The sequence below is a fragment of the Aegilops tauschii genome, chromosome 1, assembly GCF_002575655.3.
Source record: "Aegilops tauschii subsp. strangulata cultivar AL8/78 chromosome 1, Aet v6.0, whole genome shotgun sequence".
Lineage (NCBI taxonomy): Eukaryota > Viridiplantae > Streptophyta > Magnoliopsida > Poales > Poaceae > Aegilops > Aegilops tauschii.
This window is the reverse complement of record NC_053035.3, coordinates 387,724,136-387,740,461: the sequence shown is the minus strand read 5'-3', so window position 1 is coordinate 387,740,461 and position 16,326 is coordinate 387,724,136. Positions and strand designations below refer to the sequence as shown.

At 44.7% G+C, this 16,326-nt stretch overlaps 1 protein-coding gene across 1 annotated transcript; it reads right to left on the bottom strand.

Annotated features, from left to right (window-relative positions):
- Positions 1–590: 590 nt before the first annotated feature.
- On the bottom strand, positions 591–4,259 carry LOC109740318 (probable anion transporter 2, chloroplastic). The gene is made up of 7 exons (XM_020299361.4): positions 3,611–4,259; positions 2,554–2,780; positions 1,790–2,138; positions 1,662–1,706; positions 1,289–1,573; positions 1,128–1,161; positions 591–1,015 (listed from the first exon to the last, which is right to left on the bottom strand). Exons 1-7 carry the CDS (start codon positions 4,085–4,087, stop codon positions 843–845), a joined length of 1,590 nt encoding a protein of 529 aa, XP_020154950.1. The 5' UTR covers positions 4,088–4,259; the 3' UTR covers positions 591–842.
- Between the last annotated feature and the right edge of the window lie 12,067 nt (positions 4,260–16,326).

Below are 16,326 nucleotides of genomic sequence, written 5' to 3'. Positions count from 1 at the left end.
TCTTCCTATTGCAACAACCGGTGTTGAGCGGGTCTTTCCATCAATAAAAAAAAGCTAAGAAGATGGGGCAAAAATACTTGAACGATTGCTTTGTCACATTCATTGAAGGGAATTCTTCTTGCAAGTCAAGGATGAGAACATCATCACTCATTTTCAAAGCACCAAGGATCGCAAAGTTATCCTGTAATTTGTAAGGTTTCTTACCATTTGTTATTTTATATCCTCTATATATCTTAGATTTTGCCACAATATCTTAAACTATTTTTACTTCTATATGTTGAACAACATTATGATCGATTTTTATGAATATAATATATCATGCTATATCTTTTATGTAGTTTAGAACTAGTACATTATGCTGCTATAATTGGTTATACGCGTTGGTCGTTTTGAGGTAACAAAGGGCATCATGGTGCAACTTCTGCATATTAAGAGAAGGCATGGGAAGGTAGAACAATGAGAGCTACCACTGTTGTAAACGGAATGAATATGCCCGGCTTTAAATATAAAGCCTGAAACATTGTTTGATTGTCCAGAGTTCAGTACTACTGAACTCTGTAACCTGAATGGACGAATGAGTGAATGTAATGTAAGAGGCAACATGGTTATCAATTGCTGGTGCCTTTTCTTACTACTAAATGAGAGAGATAATTTTGTTGAAGAGATCTCCACATTCCCTACTTTTTCCACGGATACAAAGCCACCATGGTTGCGTTCAGTCTTATATGAATGAGCCAGCCAATCAATCTTAATTCTATTTGTTTCTTTGCTCTGCGCGGTGGGCGCAGACAGACATTTTACAAGCTGTAATTGTACATTTGACATTAACAGTATTTTTCAGCTCAGTCAAAAACCAGGTCTCCTGTCGCGTAGATGTTGTAGAAGATGGTGGCGCTGAAATAGAGCACTGCCGTTAGGGTGAGGAAGGCCTGGAAGGATCCCAGCCACTGGACGAAGTATCCTGCCCCTACTGTGCTAACTATGGCGGCCACTGTCCCAATGCCGTTCGTCATTCCTGTTCAAGCAGCACAGAGATGCCAGATATAAGTGCTGAAGAATCAAGTCATCAATGCAGAAATATGGATCTTGTTGTCTACTGATGCTATCAAAAAAGTTTGCGAACATACCGTGTAGGGATCCAGCGTATTTAGGGGCAATGTCCTGACGGTAAAAAAAATAGTGAAACACATTCATATTGTTAGTGGAGCTACTGATTCAGAAGAACAGGCACTCTGAGTAGAGATGGTGTGATCAGGATATGATATGAGGAAACATGAACAGTAGTTACCTGTACATTACAGAAGTACCCAGCTTGACTGCAGGAACTCAAACCCAAGGCGGCGGTCATGATAACTGCTGCAGCCGATGGTGTTTGGGCAAATCTTAGACATAGCAATGACACACCTGGCCCAATAAAACCAATTGACTGCATAATTTTCCGGACTCGCACAATAGATAAGCCGGATTTGATCATGAAATCTGCAGAAGCTCCCGCGACATATCCTGATAGAGCCATGACGCCCCAAGGTATGGCACTGAACCATGCAGCTTGTTTCAAATTGACATTATATACCTGTTGGGATAATAGTCAGAAACAACAGCTTATAGCAGACTTGTAAGGCAGACCTATTAGAATGATTTTAGAAGCTTTGATGACATACCGTTTTGAAGTACACCGGCATCCATGATAGTAGGACAAAATAGCCCTGCATGGTGTTTGTAATTTCAAGATGTTAATATCTAGATACAGTATCACAAAACTTTAGTTCTGCTGGTCAGTCATTCTTACCCAGTTGTTTATCACATTAGCTACAATTATGGCCCACATTTCCATCTTTGAGAACACTTCTCTTAAGGATGGTGATTTGCTGCCTTTGACTTTTGATTTACTTCGTCCAGCTAGAATTAGTTGCAGCTCAGATTTGCTTATAGTACGGCTGTCAATAGGGTCACTTTCTACATTCAACAGCCATACAGAGAGCCACAAGTAACCAAGTGATGCGAAGAAGGCAAATGTTCCGGCAAGGCCTATATGTGACATGATGATCGGTGTTGCTAGGAAGCTTACGACGTTTCCAAGATGGAATCCTCCCATGGAAAGGCCAACAGCAGTGGCACGTTCATGTGTTGGGAACCACCTGTTTCATGTTCAAAAATGAAATTAGGAGCCTGAACTGAAGTTGCGTTTGGTTGCATCTATATATATATATATATGTAGTGAATGTTTCATTTTCTAGATTCTGTAAGTAGAATCGGTTACTGATATCTGTGAAAAAGAGCATTGGCTGACATACCCGAAAGTATATCTATGAGACGAAGAATACCTGTATGCACAGCTAAACTAATTCTTCTAGCACTATGTTTTAACTATAATGAATACTAGTGTGATTGATCTCAAAGAAGTAAAGTATTTTGGCTTATGCTGCTCCAAGTGTTGGTGGAGGTTACTGCTTCTGTCTGTTCCTCTTCAGTAATCTGAGATTAATGTTGCTTGAAGCAGAGTACTCAAGTGTCCATGCTGAATAAATTTAATGGGTGATATGAGCTACTTACTTTGGTAAGAAAGTGCTCATTGTCGGAAATGCAACACCTTCTGCAACGCCAAAAAGCACACGTACAGCAAGCAACATAGTGGCGGATTGAGAGGCGGCCCATGGAGTGAGGAAAGTGGCCAAGGACCAGAGTGCAGCAGCACCTGCCATCACCTTCTTCCCCCCGTATCGGTCCGCCAAAGCTCCTCCAACCATGGATGAGAAAACATACCCCCATAGAAATGATGACTGCAACAGTGTTGGGAAAATTTAACCTTGAGTCAATCAATTTGAGCATCACTAACCATGCACGATATGCCAGTAAGGGGGTAGGTGGCTGTGTTTGTTTTAGCCTAGCTGCTCATGGATATCGACAATTTGCTGTGTTTGTTCTCATCTAGTTACTCATGCTTAATGGTTGTTACAAATGCTTAAGTATTCGAATCTCCAATCACAATATACATGCTGCATTAGTTCATATATATCACATCATCATACACTTGCTGAATGACGTCTAGTCAGTGGTGTTGCAATGGTATTTTAGCCTTTACGGAGTAGCAACTGATGCAATCAATCTTTCTGGTCCCAGTAACCAAGTAAACAGTCAAGGGTGTTTACAGAGTAGTTCATATATCACATCATCCACTAGATTGGATATTTCAAGCGTCCAATTGTCAAATTTCTACATTGTATAAATCAGGAAACAGTAGCAGCTCAAGTTGCTGACTTATCCCCGCGTACTGCTTGCTAATTTTGGTTTCTATCGCAAAATCGGCCCTTGAAATTGTCCCTCCAAGAATCATACTAGAAACATGTGTAGCACGAGCTCATGATGTTAACTTGGTTGTTGTTAACTTGGTACCATCAGGCAGCCTGGCTTAAAAGAATGTAACGAAATCTGAAGTTGATACATCATGCATCGTTGACTTTCGGTAAGCAATTTACTCAACTAATGGTTGGAATTAATGGTTTTTTGCTGTTACCAAATTCTTGCTTAAGGTCAGAGCAAAATGACATTCACTTCAGTTTCTGCTAATGTTGAGGAGTAAATTAACATGGCAAGAAGTGGGCGGGCGTACCTGGACGATGCCGACGAAGGAGCTGGACCAGCCGTGCTGCGCGGCCAGCGGCACGACGGCGACGGACATGACGACCCGGTCGGCGTTGCAAAGCAGCATGACGGCCGCCACGAGAGCCACCACCTTGGCCCGCTCGGGCAGCGCAGGCACGCTGGGCACGGCGGCGGCCGCCGCGCCGTGGCGGACCCCCTCCAGGCTGGCGCTGCACTCGGCGACGACCTCCCGCCCGCCCCTCCGCCTCGCCCTCCAGCCATCGCCAACCAAACGAGCAACGGCAACGCCCCTGCCGCTGATACTGGCGGCACAGCCGACACCTCTGCCGCAGCCATCCGCGCCTGGGCCCAATGAAGAAGAAGAAGAAGAAGCGGATATTCGCAGGCTTGTCGGCTCCAAACTGGCCGCCCCGACCCTGGCGGATCTGTACCTGGCGGGGCCAGCGGCCGGCTTGACGGACACGCAGGATCTCACCGACGCCATGATCCGCGCGAGGAGGGAACTGAAGCTGACCGAACGTGCTCAGGGAGGCGCGGCGGAGATCAAGAAATGCTTGGTGCAGGCCATGGTAATTAAGGAGTACGAGGCAGACAGAAGGCAAGTGGTATATATGCGTATGATTGATCAACTGGGTTGGTTGGTGGTATAAATTTAGGACCTCGGGGAGGACGAAAGGTGGTAGGTCGCTGATCCTAAAAGATCTTACTCTTAAACCACTGGTATGCACGTTTATTTTCGTCGATTTATTTTCGCCTCACCTCTTACAACCCCCTTCACTGGCTTATTTTTGCCTCATCTTTAATCATCCCCTTCCAGACAACCACATTTCTTCCTCATATATGGTCTGGATTTGAAAAAGTCTGGACTATCCAGACGATTGAATTTTAGGAAGCCTACTGGGCGTCTGTTTGATGTCCGAACACGCTCGGACATGTAAGAAAGAAATGAGTTTTGACAAGACGACTTTAATCATTTGTTATGCATTATCCCAGGGTTTCGCTTCGCTCCTGAACCCCTCGCGTCGCTCCCGCGAGCGACTGAGGGGCTGCTGCCAGCCTGTGCGCCATCGAGTAAAGCCTGGCAAGTGTTGGCCGGGGTGGGGGGGGGGGGGGGGGGGGGGGGGGGGGGGCTCTCCTCTCCGTGTGTGGGGGGCTCAGCACGGCTGGCGATCCCGTGCAGGGGCGCTGCGTTGGGCGGAGCTCGGAGGAAGCCGGTCTTCGGTTCTTTGTCCTGGTCGTGGAGGGCCGGTTACAGCGGCGGCTCTCGCTTGGGTTGGCGGCGGCCGGGAAGGGCACTGCCTAGATCCGGCCCGTCGGGATCTAGAGGAGCCCCGCGGTGCTTGGCCCTGCTATTCTTTGAGCTCCAAAACTTCGATTTGTTTCATGCAGGCCTTCTCGATCTAAACACCGACGAGTTCCGATCTTCCTCTCGGAGATCTCAGCGTTTGGCGCATGGTGCCACTGGATGTCTAGATCGGAATTGATTCGGTCTGATACATCCTCATCTTCAGCCAGAGCGGCTTCATGAGGGCATGGCGCGAAGCTTCGCTGTCTTGCCGGTGTCACGGGACATGCCTTAAGTATAGATTTCCACGGCATTGACAGTGGTGGAGAAAGTTATGGTGGCTGAGATCAGAGACTTGTAATGGCGGAGAGGAGTTTTGGTTGCGTTGAAGAATGGCGGCACAAGTTTTTTCATGTGTTGAGGACTTGCAGCGGCCGCCTTGGCAGGAGGGGGCGGCAACACAGGTGGACAACATTTTTGGGGGCACTTTTCAAGTACCGAGCCGCGATCTCCAGAGAAAGCCTAATGTCTGACCTTCTTTGGTTCTACCTTGCAATGGTCTTGCGAAGGTATTGTTTTTGGGATCTCAGACTCTCTCCGCGGTGAAAACTGATCGGGCGACGACAACGCTTACGCATTGTTTTCTTGAAGACGCTGTTTTTGGAGAACCTTTTCTGTAGTCCAGGTGTTTTCTTTGGTGGTTAGAGTGTTGCCATTGCGGGTATTTCATCGCTGCGACGAGGTCTTTGTTTATATATTTCTTTTTTTCTTAACCGTGCATCCTTGATATCTTTTGATATCTTGTTGGTGCAAAGACTGGGTGTAATTATCGCAATATTGATATATTTTCTGTATCGAAAAAATGCATTATAGCCCGTATATTCTAGTTCCAGTTTTTTTTAGGGAATATTCTAGTTCCAGTTTAGAGCGGGCGGGGTTGTTAGCGCTGATCGGCCTGGGGGAACGGTCAAGGCAATTGCTGCTGGGTGGCGCCGTCGCGGGACGGTGCGGTGGGCACCTACCGTGTGCCGCGCCAAGTCGCCACCTACCCGGCTGGCGTCCGAGCCAAAGCGGCAAGGCGAGGAGGAGGGGGGAGGGGAGCTGGGGGCGGAGAGTCAGGGAGCTGATGGCGACTGCGCCATGAGAATGGAAAACAAGACCGCTAACCAAGACCGGACTGCTGGTCCTGGTTGACATTTCAGATTCAGGGGTGGGGTGGGGAGGTGGTGCGCGTGCGCCATGATCTGGCCAGCGGTGCGGCTGGTTCGGTTTTTGCTTTGGGCACCAACCAAACGTCCAAACGCATGCTCTCTTTTTTGCTGCGGTCAATCAACCAAACACACGCCCGGCTAACGTAAGACATGTGATTTCACCATCTTTGCACACGGTTGGAAGGGGAAAAAGTCAGGTGTAAACCCACGTCTGATTTCATCATCTTTTACTTTTGGTATAAGTACGTGTTGCAAAGTTCTGAGTGGGTTTGACATAGCGCGGCATATTATGAGAACCATTGTCTATGCCCACTTGAGTGATTAGGATCAGTACCAAGAGTAAACTGGAAGCAAAGGAAGATCCAATTGATTAATCAGCGGCGTGTAGCTAGGCGGGCGCGCGTCCTCTCCTCTCCTGATCGAAAGCTGATGAGATGAGCAGTACACACGCGTACATACATACATATATTTGTTATCGCGCATGCCTTTTAAGAGACCAACAAAAGCCGTCTTGCCCATTCAATTGTATTGTTCAAGATTTTCGTTTTAGAACATTGACCTGACCAACCAATAAGGTTTGAAACAATGTGAATTTTTACTTCCTCATGTCCATTTCCAAAATATGGTTGGTGCTCATCAGCACCGTCGTTGACGCCATCCCAACCTACCCCATGGCGGCGCTCAAGCTCCCTCCGTCTGTCATCACGGCTCTCGACTCGCTGCGTCGCGCCTTCCTGTGGAACATGGCCGAACGCACGTCTGGCGCCCAATGCCTTGTGGCCTGGGTCACGGTATGCCAGAGCAAAAGTGAGGGCGGGCTAGGCGTGCGTGATCTCCGCGCCCAGAATGATTGTCTCCTTCTGAAGGTGTTGCACCGGCTGCACGCCCCCCCCCCCCCCCCCCCCCCCCCCCCCCCCCCCCCCCGTCTCGTTGGACGTCCTGGGCATGGTCCATGCCCGACGGCAAGCTCCCGCTCGTGCCCCGGACGCGTCTGGCTGATGGTGACCACTGGGCGAGCCTCAGCGGCATGATGTCGCTCTAAAGAGGGCTCTCGAGGGTGCTGGTACGGGACGGCGCGTCAACCTCGTTCTGGGATGACCATTGGCTCAGTTGTGGCCCCCTTCGATGCACTTTACCTGCCCTGGCCTCGCATGCATTGATGCCCGACCCGTCTGTCCTGCTCGTCTTGCTAAAACTTGACTGAAAATTTGAACCACTCATGTAGAGATTAAAATATTGCATTGTACCAAAATGTAAATTGCAATATTAATATATCAAGACTATTCAAATTCTTCATTGGGAAAATACATCAGAATATCCTTTTGTCAAAACTACTTCTATGGGATTATATATTTATTAGTTTTGCTAGCAAATAAATGCACAGTTAGATAAGTGTAATGGATAAATATTTGTGTTTGACAGCTTGACAATGTGCACAACGAGGGAACATCAAATATAAAAATGAGCACAATGATGGAGCATGTATCACTACCTTTAAGTTATAATTGTAAAGTGCAATTTACACATTTCCACACAAAAGGTGCAATTTACACATTCGAAAGTCCAAACAAAGGACAATTCAAAATCTTTTAATCTTGTAACACCTCATAGCATATCAAATACAAAATGGCTAACTTGGGGTAAGGGGCTCCTCAAAACCAAAATCTTAGTGGAATCGGAAATTATGTGTTAGTCAAGACCATATTATCAAAATGATTTGTTTGACAAAATAAACTTATCCTTCCATTCTCAGTTATCTTTGTCGGACAAGGAATATTTTCCCGGCAATGCTCTAGGCCAAGTCGAGTTAGCTATCGATGTTTGATAAGCTTTATGTGATCAATTCTTACAACCACAAATGTTGATTATACTTTGTGTACTTGATGCAGGTGTTGGTTCATTTGGTGCAACTACATAGAGATACCTATTCCGTTGCGACCGCACTCTGCAAGAAGACAATTCTCCAAAGTCATAATTTTTACTAAATAAAATAGTTTCGGGCCTCCATCTGATGGACAAAAGCAATCTTTTTGCTCTACTGAGGACATTAATAAGACTCGGAATTATGCAAGCTCTAGCCTGAACCCTGAGGCCCTTAAGCAAAGTTTTCCTTTTCCATACATATCCCTATTAGGGGAAATGAAATTTTTCAAAAGGCCAGCTAACAGGCTAAGGAAAGGCTCCCGAGTATTGTTAAGTAGAACTTATCCTTGAGGTCATCTGAGAGTACTACCAGGGTTTTTTGTTCTAGATTAGTTGCAGACAAGTCATCTAGTGATGATGTGCATACTCTAACAGAAAGAGCCACGAAGAAGCCACCTAGTGGCTTTGTGAACCCTCTAGTAAAACCAGCTGCTAAAAGAACAAGGGTTTTCTATTTTTCATGCCCCTCCTTCCTTAGTTCTGCTCAGATTTCTCTATTCTTTTTGTCCTTCCTCGCTTTTCCCCTCCACTGCGCTGCCCACCCTTACAAATGCCCACACGGGGCTTGTCGTCGTGTCAAAGTAGTTGACTGTTAGTTGGCGCAGTTACAAATTCGCGTGCGACACCCCCTATCGGCCCATCTATCGGTGGTTGTGCGGCCATAGATGGATCCATTGCCCATCACGCACGTACTAACGTGTTGGACACCCCCTGTCGGTCCATCTGTTAGTGGCTGGGTAGTCATAGGTGTCCCTAGGGCCCATGTGTCATTGTCTGGCTAATTGGCACAAAAAGGTGGCTTATAATGCCGAGAGAGGTACTTGAACTCGAGTAACCACATTGCAAGCACCAACTGAGCTAGTGTGTGGGTTCTGTAATAGAGTCGTGCTTTTATGTACTCACGGACGCGAAGGATGGCCCCAAGATTCAGTGACTCTGGACATAGTGTACCACCGGCGGTGCGAAACAAAGATTTTATTAGATCCGAAGATAAATTGGTGTCCCTTATTATTTTGCCAAAACTAAACTCATATTGGGTGAAAATTGCAAAGCTCCAAATTATTAGGACGACACTTGCAGTTCTAATTTGAATTATCTTAAGAAAATGCCTAGGAACTCAGTAAATAAAAGAAATAGAGCAAACAAACTCTGGAATCCATGAAAATTTTGTAGTAGGCCTCCAATGTGGTCTAGTTTGGATGGAAATTGCAAAGGTCCAAATATCAATATTTTTGGGGGTACTTTCCCACACAAAAAAGTCACTTTTGGCATTGCTTGTTTGAAAACAAATTATTTTATAACAAAATAACTAAAACCTCCTTTGGCAATGTTGTTTAAAATGGTAATACCCATTTTTGTGACAAATATGGTCATGTTATCATGGATTGCTCCATGGATGTCACCATGGGCAGGGCCATATGAGTTGAAACCATGCATCCTCGGACAAGATAGGCCATTTTGTGAAGGTGTCTTTTCTAGTTGTTGGTATTGATTGTTTATCACCACCCCCCCCCCCCCCAACTAGTCCAAAAAAAGGGGGCATGTGCAAAAAGATTTTAAAAATTAGACTTTATTTGTTTTATATTAAAAAAAATCAAAATGAGGCCATACTTTCAAGGATGATTACTCATACCATATGGTTGAGGGTTTCGCCTTTGTTTGTGTCAAGTACCTACAATCATAATATGGAAGCTTGAAACTATTTTTGGCAACTCTTAGGACCAAACTAGGGCACACATGCAGTTCAAAATTAAGTAACTTAAATAAATGCCTAGTAACTCACTAAATCAAAGAAATATAGCAAACAAACTCTGAAATCCATGAACATTTGGCAGTGGGCCTCCAATGTGCTCTAATTTGGGTGAAAATTGCAAAGGTACAAATATCAATCTTTTTTGGGGTACTTCCTTCACACACAAAAAACCACTTTTGACACGTTTTGCTTGAAAAAAAATTAGTTTATAACCAAATAATTGAAACCACCTTTGGCAATGTTGCTTACAATGGAAATACCCATGTTTGTGACAAATATGGTCATTTTATCATGGATTGTTCCATGTATGTGGCCATGGGCACGACCATATGAGTTAAAAACCATGCATCCTCATACAAGATAGGCCATTTTGCGAAGGTTTTTTTCTAGTTTTTGGTATTGCTTGTTTATCATCCACCAAATTAGTGCAAAAAAAGGGGGTAGATACAGAAGTATTTCAATTTTTGAGACTGTATTCATTTTCTATAATTTGTCGTCTTCGTCGTCCTATTCTACTCATTATTGTCATCAACGTTGGAACCTCTCCCGAGGCCGAGGGAGTAATTGTCGTCCTCGCCGCAGCCGAGGGAGCCGTTGTCATCGTCACCGAGGCCGAGGGAGCCGTCGCCGTCCTTGTCGAGGCCAAGGGAGTCTTCACTGTCCTCGCTCACGAGGTTGATGGTGGCGTCAGCCATCGAAGCGATGACTATGTCGTGCAACCCCGGCGTGTCAACTGGGTCGTCTAGGTGGCGTTGTGGCCCCTTCATCAATTAACGCACTGCCAAGAAAAGCCCCGGAAAGTCTTTGGTTGCCGGCCTAACTGGCCACCGACCCTCTGTACTTCGCTAATAGAGGCGGCTCCTACTCCAGCTTTGGCACAAGCAGGCCGCCGGCGAGCTCATCCCTAGCTCCACCTGGGGCACAAGCAGGCCGCCGCGAGAACTTGTCCTTGGCTCCAACTTAGGGACGAGGGGGCTGCCGCACGCTGTGGATCCCGTCCCTACCTCGTCCTTGGGGACACGGAGACGCGTCGCGGAGCTCATTGATACATCTCCAACGTGTCTATAATTTTTGACTGTTTCATGCTATTATATTATCAATTTTGTATGCTTTATATGCAATTTATATCATTTTTGGGAACTAACCTATTAACTTAGTGCCTAGTGTCAGTTCCTGTTTTTGCCTATTTTATTATTTCACAGAAAAATAGTACCAAACAAAGTCCAAACATGATGAAATTTTACGGTGATTTTTTTTGGACCAGAAGGGACCCTAGAAGCTTCGGGAGGAGGCCAAAAGACTTATCAAAAGGGCCACAAGCTCACATGGTGCACCCCTATGGGGCGCCACCTGAGCTTGTGGGTCCCTCGTAACTCCGTTTTCCCTAATTTCACTTCTATAAATTCTCATATATCCCAAAAACACCAGAGCGAGATCTGAAACAATTATTCCGCCGCTGCAAGCCTCTGTTCTTTCGCGATCCCATCTAGGGGCCTCCGTCAGTACTCTGCCGGAGAGGGAATTGACCATGGAGGGCTTCTACATCAACCTTGCTGCACCTCCGATGATGTGTGAGTAGTTTACCACAGACCTAAGGGTCCATAGTGATTAGCTAAATGGATTCTTCTATCTCTTTGATCTTCAGCACAATGTTCTCTTCGAAGTTCTATGCGATGTAATCTTCTTTTGCGGTGTGTTTGTTGGGATCGAATGAATTGTGGGTTATGATCAGATTATTCATTGGAAGTATTGAGTCTTTTTTGAACTTTATTATGTGTGATTGTTATAGCTTTGTATTTCTCTCTAATCTATCCATTTTGTTTGGCCAGCTAGATTTATTTATCTTCACTGAGAGAGGTGCTTTGTAGTAGGTTCAATCTTGTGGTGTCCTCACCTCGTGACAGAAGGGGTAGCGAGGCACGTATTTGTATTATTGCTACTAAGGGTTCAATCATACTGCTTGGTTTTATTCTGTTTACATCATGTCATCTTGCTTAAAGCGTTACTATGTTTGTCATAAACTTAATACCATAGATGCATATGCTGCATAGCGGTCGATTGGTGGAGTGATAGTAGTAGATGCAGACGGGAGTCGGTCTACTTGTCACGGAGGTAATTCCTATGTACATGATTATGTCATGAATAATGTTATAACTATGTGTTTTTTGTCAATTATCTAGCAGTAATTTGTCTACCTGACGTATGCTATCTTTATATGAGAGAAGCCTCTAGTGAAAACTATGGCCCCCGGGTCTATTTTAATTATATTACAAAAACCAAAAATACCTTGCTACAATTTATTGTCTTTTATTTTACTTTAAAATTTATCTATCATCTATTACCAGATTTGATCCTTACAATTAACGAGTAGAAGGGGATTGACAACCCTCTTGCCCACGTTGGGTGCAAGTATTTGCTCTTGTGTGTAGGTATTGTCGACGGGTGTTTGCGTGAATCTCCTATTGGTTTGATAATCTTGGTTCTCTACTGGGGGAATACTATCCGCTACTATATATTGCTTCACCCTTCCTCTCTGGGGAAAATCCCAACGCAAATCACAATTAGCACTCATCCTCGGATTGGCGCGGACGACAATGCATCCTCCTTGAGGCATGGAGTGCGGCGGCGAACCTTGGTCAGCCTCGTCCAGGCCAAGATACGACACGCGGCTCTGACGTCCTTGAAGATACGCCCTTCCCATAAGGTGTACCGCTCATCAATGTTGTTGTGCGACAGCAGGTAGGGGTCGTTGTAGTGCTAGATGCGGGCGGAGTTGTTGTCGACGAGGATCTGCGGCCATCGTTGGCTACTTGGCGCGTAGTACAGATTCGACCTTGCTTTCGGCGTCAGCCCTTGCCTGAAGACACCGATTGCTTGTGACATAGCAAGCGGGCCGACAGTGGGGACATGCTCCACCAGGAAGCCCCACACTTAGATGCCAGCCCGACGGCAGGCGCGTGTCCGACGGCGCCATGACACTGCAGTGGGCGAGGAGCTCGGCTTCCTCGACCATGAGGGTGCGCGGCAGGCCGGGTATGCCCACCATGCGGCGGCATCGTCGGCTGCTTCCCGCCCCATTGTCATGGCCGAACATGGTTGTAGAAGAAGGGTGGGAGAGGATGGCTAGGGTTTGGGGTTGTGGACACGAACAACAGTAGAGAAGGTTGTGGGAGGCAAGGGCGGGGGAGTGGAGTGGATGTGCGAGTGCGCGGCTATAAAAACACATTAGTGTGCGCCTGATGGGCATGTTGGTGATGCGACTCCCCATATGGAAAACCACGCGGTGCATACTCCCCGTGTGTGAAAGAACAATCGACATGACTATAATGTGACTACTCATGCATGCGAGAGCACACACGGGAGACTATGACAGTGCCACATGGCACGGGGTGTCTCACGCATCAGTAACAGTGACGGCTAACGGTCAACTCCTTTGACCGACGACAAACCCCTATTTGGGCATTCGTGAAGGTGGGAGGCATGCTGGAAGGGAAGTGAGCAATGTTAGTTGGCTTGGTCAAAACTAAGCACAACTTTGCAACGAGGGGTACAGAAACAGAAATCTAAAAGAATAAAGAGGGTGGGCTCACAAAGGATGGTCATGACAGTGAGTTATCGAAAATTGGTAAGCGAATTAGATACATTTTGAATCCGATGAACTATTAGCAAAGTTTTCTTGAAGCATATGTCACTGAAGATTGGAAAAATCAAAGGTTCGCCACCTCTCTATTCATGTATTTGATTTGATTAGCTAGTGTCTTCTCATGAATCGTATAAAAGTTTTACTTATTTTTTCCTCCTTTAGTGTATATCTTTGTTTTTTTCCTTTTTCTATTTTAACCTATATTTTTTATTTTTGTTTTTACTTTATTTTTTAGGCATATATAGAGCATTTTTCTGTATGAACGTGTATTTTGACATGTGTGAACAAATTTATAATGGGAGTGACATGTGATTTGACGGACACGACTGTTCTGATCCCGAGCTCATGCGAACTCAGGTGAATAGTAAAATCAAAAGAAAAAACTCAAAAAATCCCTTTTTGTGTGAAACATTGGCAAATATTTTAATAGTTTGCAAAATTTCAACACCAAATGACATTCATGGAAAATCTAGCAAAAAATAAACAAAGTCGATGCTCCAAAATGTTATTTTCAAACACATTTTGTAGCATCAATTTTTCTTTTGCCAGATTTTCCACGAACGTCATCTGGTGTTGAAATTTTGCCAGCTATCAAAACATTTTTCAATGCTTCACACACAAAAAGTTGGGTTTTTTTTTTGAATTTTATTTTGATTTTACTGTTCACCCGAGCATCATGTAAAAATGCAAACACAGATTTTGGCATAATCTCATTCATCTTTCAATTAAGTTCTTTTGGACAATTTTATCCACATGGGCTATCGAGTCTATTGTATCAAACACCATGGGATTGAGCTACTCCATAACTATTTCTTTTAAAACAATTCGAACAAGTGTCACACTTTTATTCAACCATCATCATTGTCCTTTTCTTTTGTAAAAGTAGAGATCATGGCAATGTCTTTCAGAGGATCACAAGATTGTTCCCAAGCTAAGCAAGAACTTGAATCGATCGCTATCCAGCATGCATTTATGGCACTATTACTCCACCAATCGACCGCTATCCAGCATGCATCTATGGTACTAAGTATAAAACAGAGTAATGCCTTAAGCAAGATGACATGATGTAGACAAAGTAAAACCAATCAATATAAATAAACCGCATTGTTTTATCCTTAATGGCAATAATACAAATACGTGTCTTGTCCCTTTCTGTCACTGGGATATAGAGCACCGCAAGATTGAACCCATCACAAAGCACCTCTCCCATTGCAAGATAAATTAATCTAATTGGCCAAACCAAACGGATAAATCAGAAAAAAAATACAAAGCTATAACAATCATGCATAATAAAGTTCAGAGAAGACTCAATTAATGTTCATGAATAATGTGAACATAAATCCACAATTCATTGGATCCTAACAAACACACCAAAAAAGAAGATTACATCATATAGAACTCCAAGAACATCAAGGAGAACATTGTACTTAAGATCAAAGAGGGAGAAGAAGCCATCTAGCTACTAGCTATGGACCCGTAGGTCTGTGGTGAACTACTCACGCATTAATGGAAGGGCGGCAAGGATGATGTAGAAGCCCTCCGTGATCGATTCCCCCTCCGGCAGAGTACCAAAAAAGGCCTCCAGATGTCATGGAAGAACAGAAGCTTGCGGCGGCGGAGTAAGTGTTTCGGGTGGCTCTCTCTTGGTTTCCCAATATTTGAGAATTTATAGAAGTGGAATTAGGTCAGACGGAGCCACGAGGGGCCCACAAAGGCATCAGGGCGCGCCTACCCACCTGGGCGTGCCCTATTGCCTTGTTGTTTCCTCGTTTGCCTTCTGGTCTCCTCCCGAAGCTTCTAGGGTCTCTCTTGTCAAGAAAAAAAATCATCAAAAAGTTTCGTAACGGTTGGACTCCATTTGTACTGATTTCCTGGAAAACCAAAAACAGGCAAAAAACAGCAACTGGCACTAGCACTGGGTTAATAGGTTAGGCCCAGAAAAGGATATAATATAGCATATAAAACATTCAAGATTGATACTATAATAGCATGGAACAATAAAAAATTTATAGATACATTGGAGACGTATCAGCATGTCAAACAGCGGGACGCATGATTGCATATTATCTATTAGATGAGCATCATTGCACAATACTCTACACATGCAAAAATAACTTCCCCAAGCTTAGGACTTTGCAAGAACTATCTCAAGAAAATTATGAAACGCAGAAAGAAAATGCAATTTATTAAAGGAGAGTATGGAAAGTGGTTACCTCCCCAAGCTTAGATGTAAACAAGGGTAATAAAACTTCTACCTTTGAGGTGCAGGTGACCTCTCCCATAATGGACATGGACCTACGCTTCGTAGAGCATTCGTTGATACTTGTAGTTGAATATTTTTTTGAATCAAAGCGACCGAGTGGATTGTGTGCGTTTGCATATAGTTGGCACCATATTGTGCATATCACCACACTAGGTCCAAGCCTCTGCAAAAATAACGCACAAGATAAAAAGAACATGGTTCGGTATACGAACGGAGCTAGTAGCCGGGAAACGAAATAAAGGAACATGAAGAGCTACAAAAATTTATTGGTTCGGAGGCTTTGGAGGTGAATTATAAACATTAAATTGCAAACGGACGGTTAAAACATAACCCACTGATCTCGGCTCGAAGAAATAAATAAATTGGGTTTTTTCTTGCCTTAGTACGAGTGCACATACGACCACTCGCGATCGTACGTGTAACACCCACGGTGCGGCTATATCTCCCACGTGTCGAGGCACGACTTAGAGGCATAACCGCATGGTGGTTTTGTCGCAAGAAGGGTCATCTTCACACAATCCCATGTAATGAACAAGAATGGGATAAAGAGTTGGCTTACAATCGCCACTTCACACAATACATAAATATTATTCATACATCATCCAAAATACAATCATATAGACCGACTACGGTCAAAATCCAGAT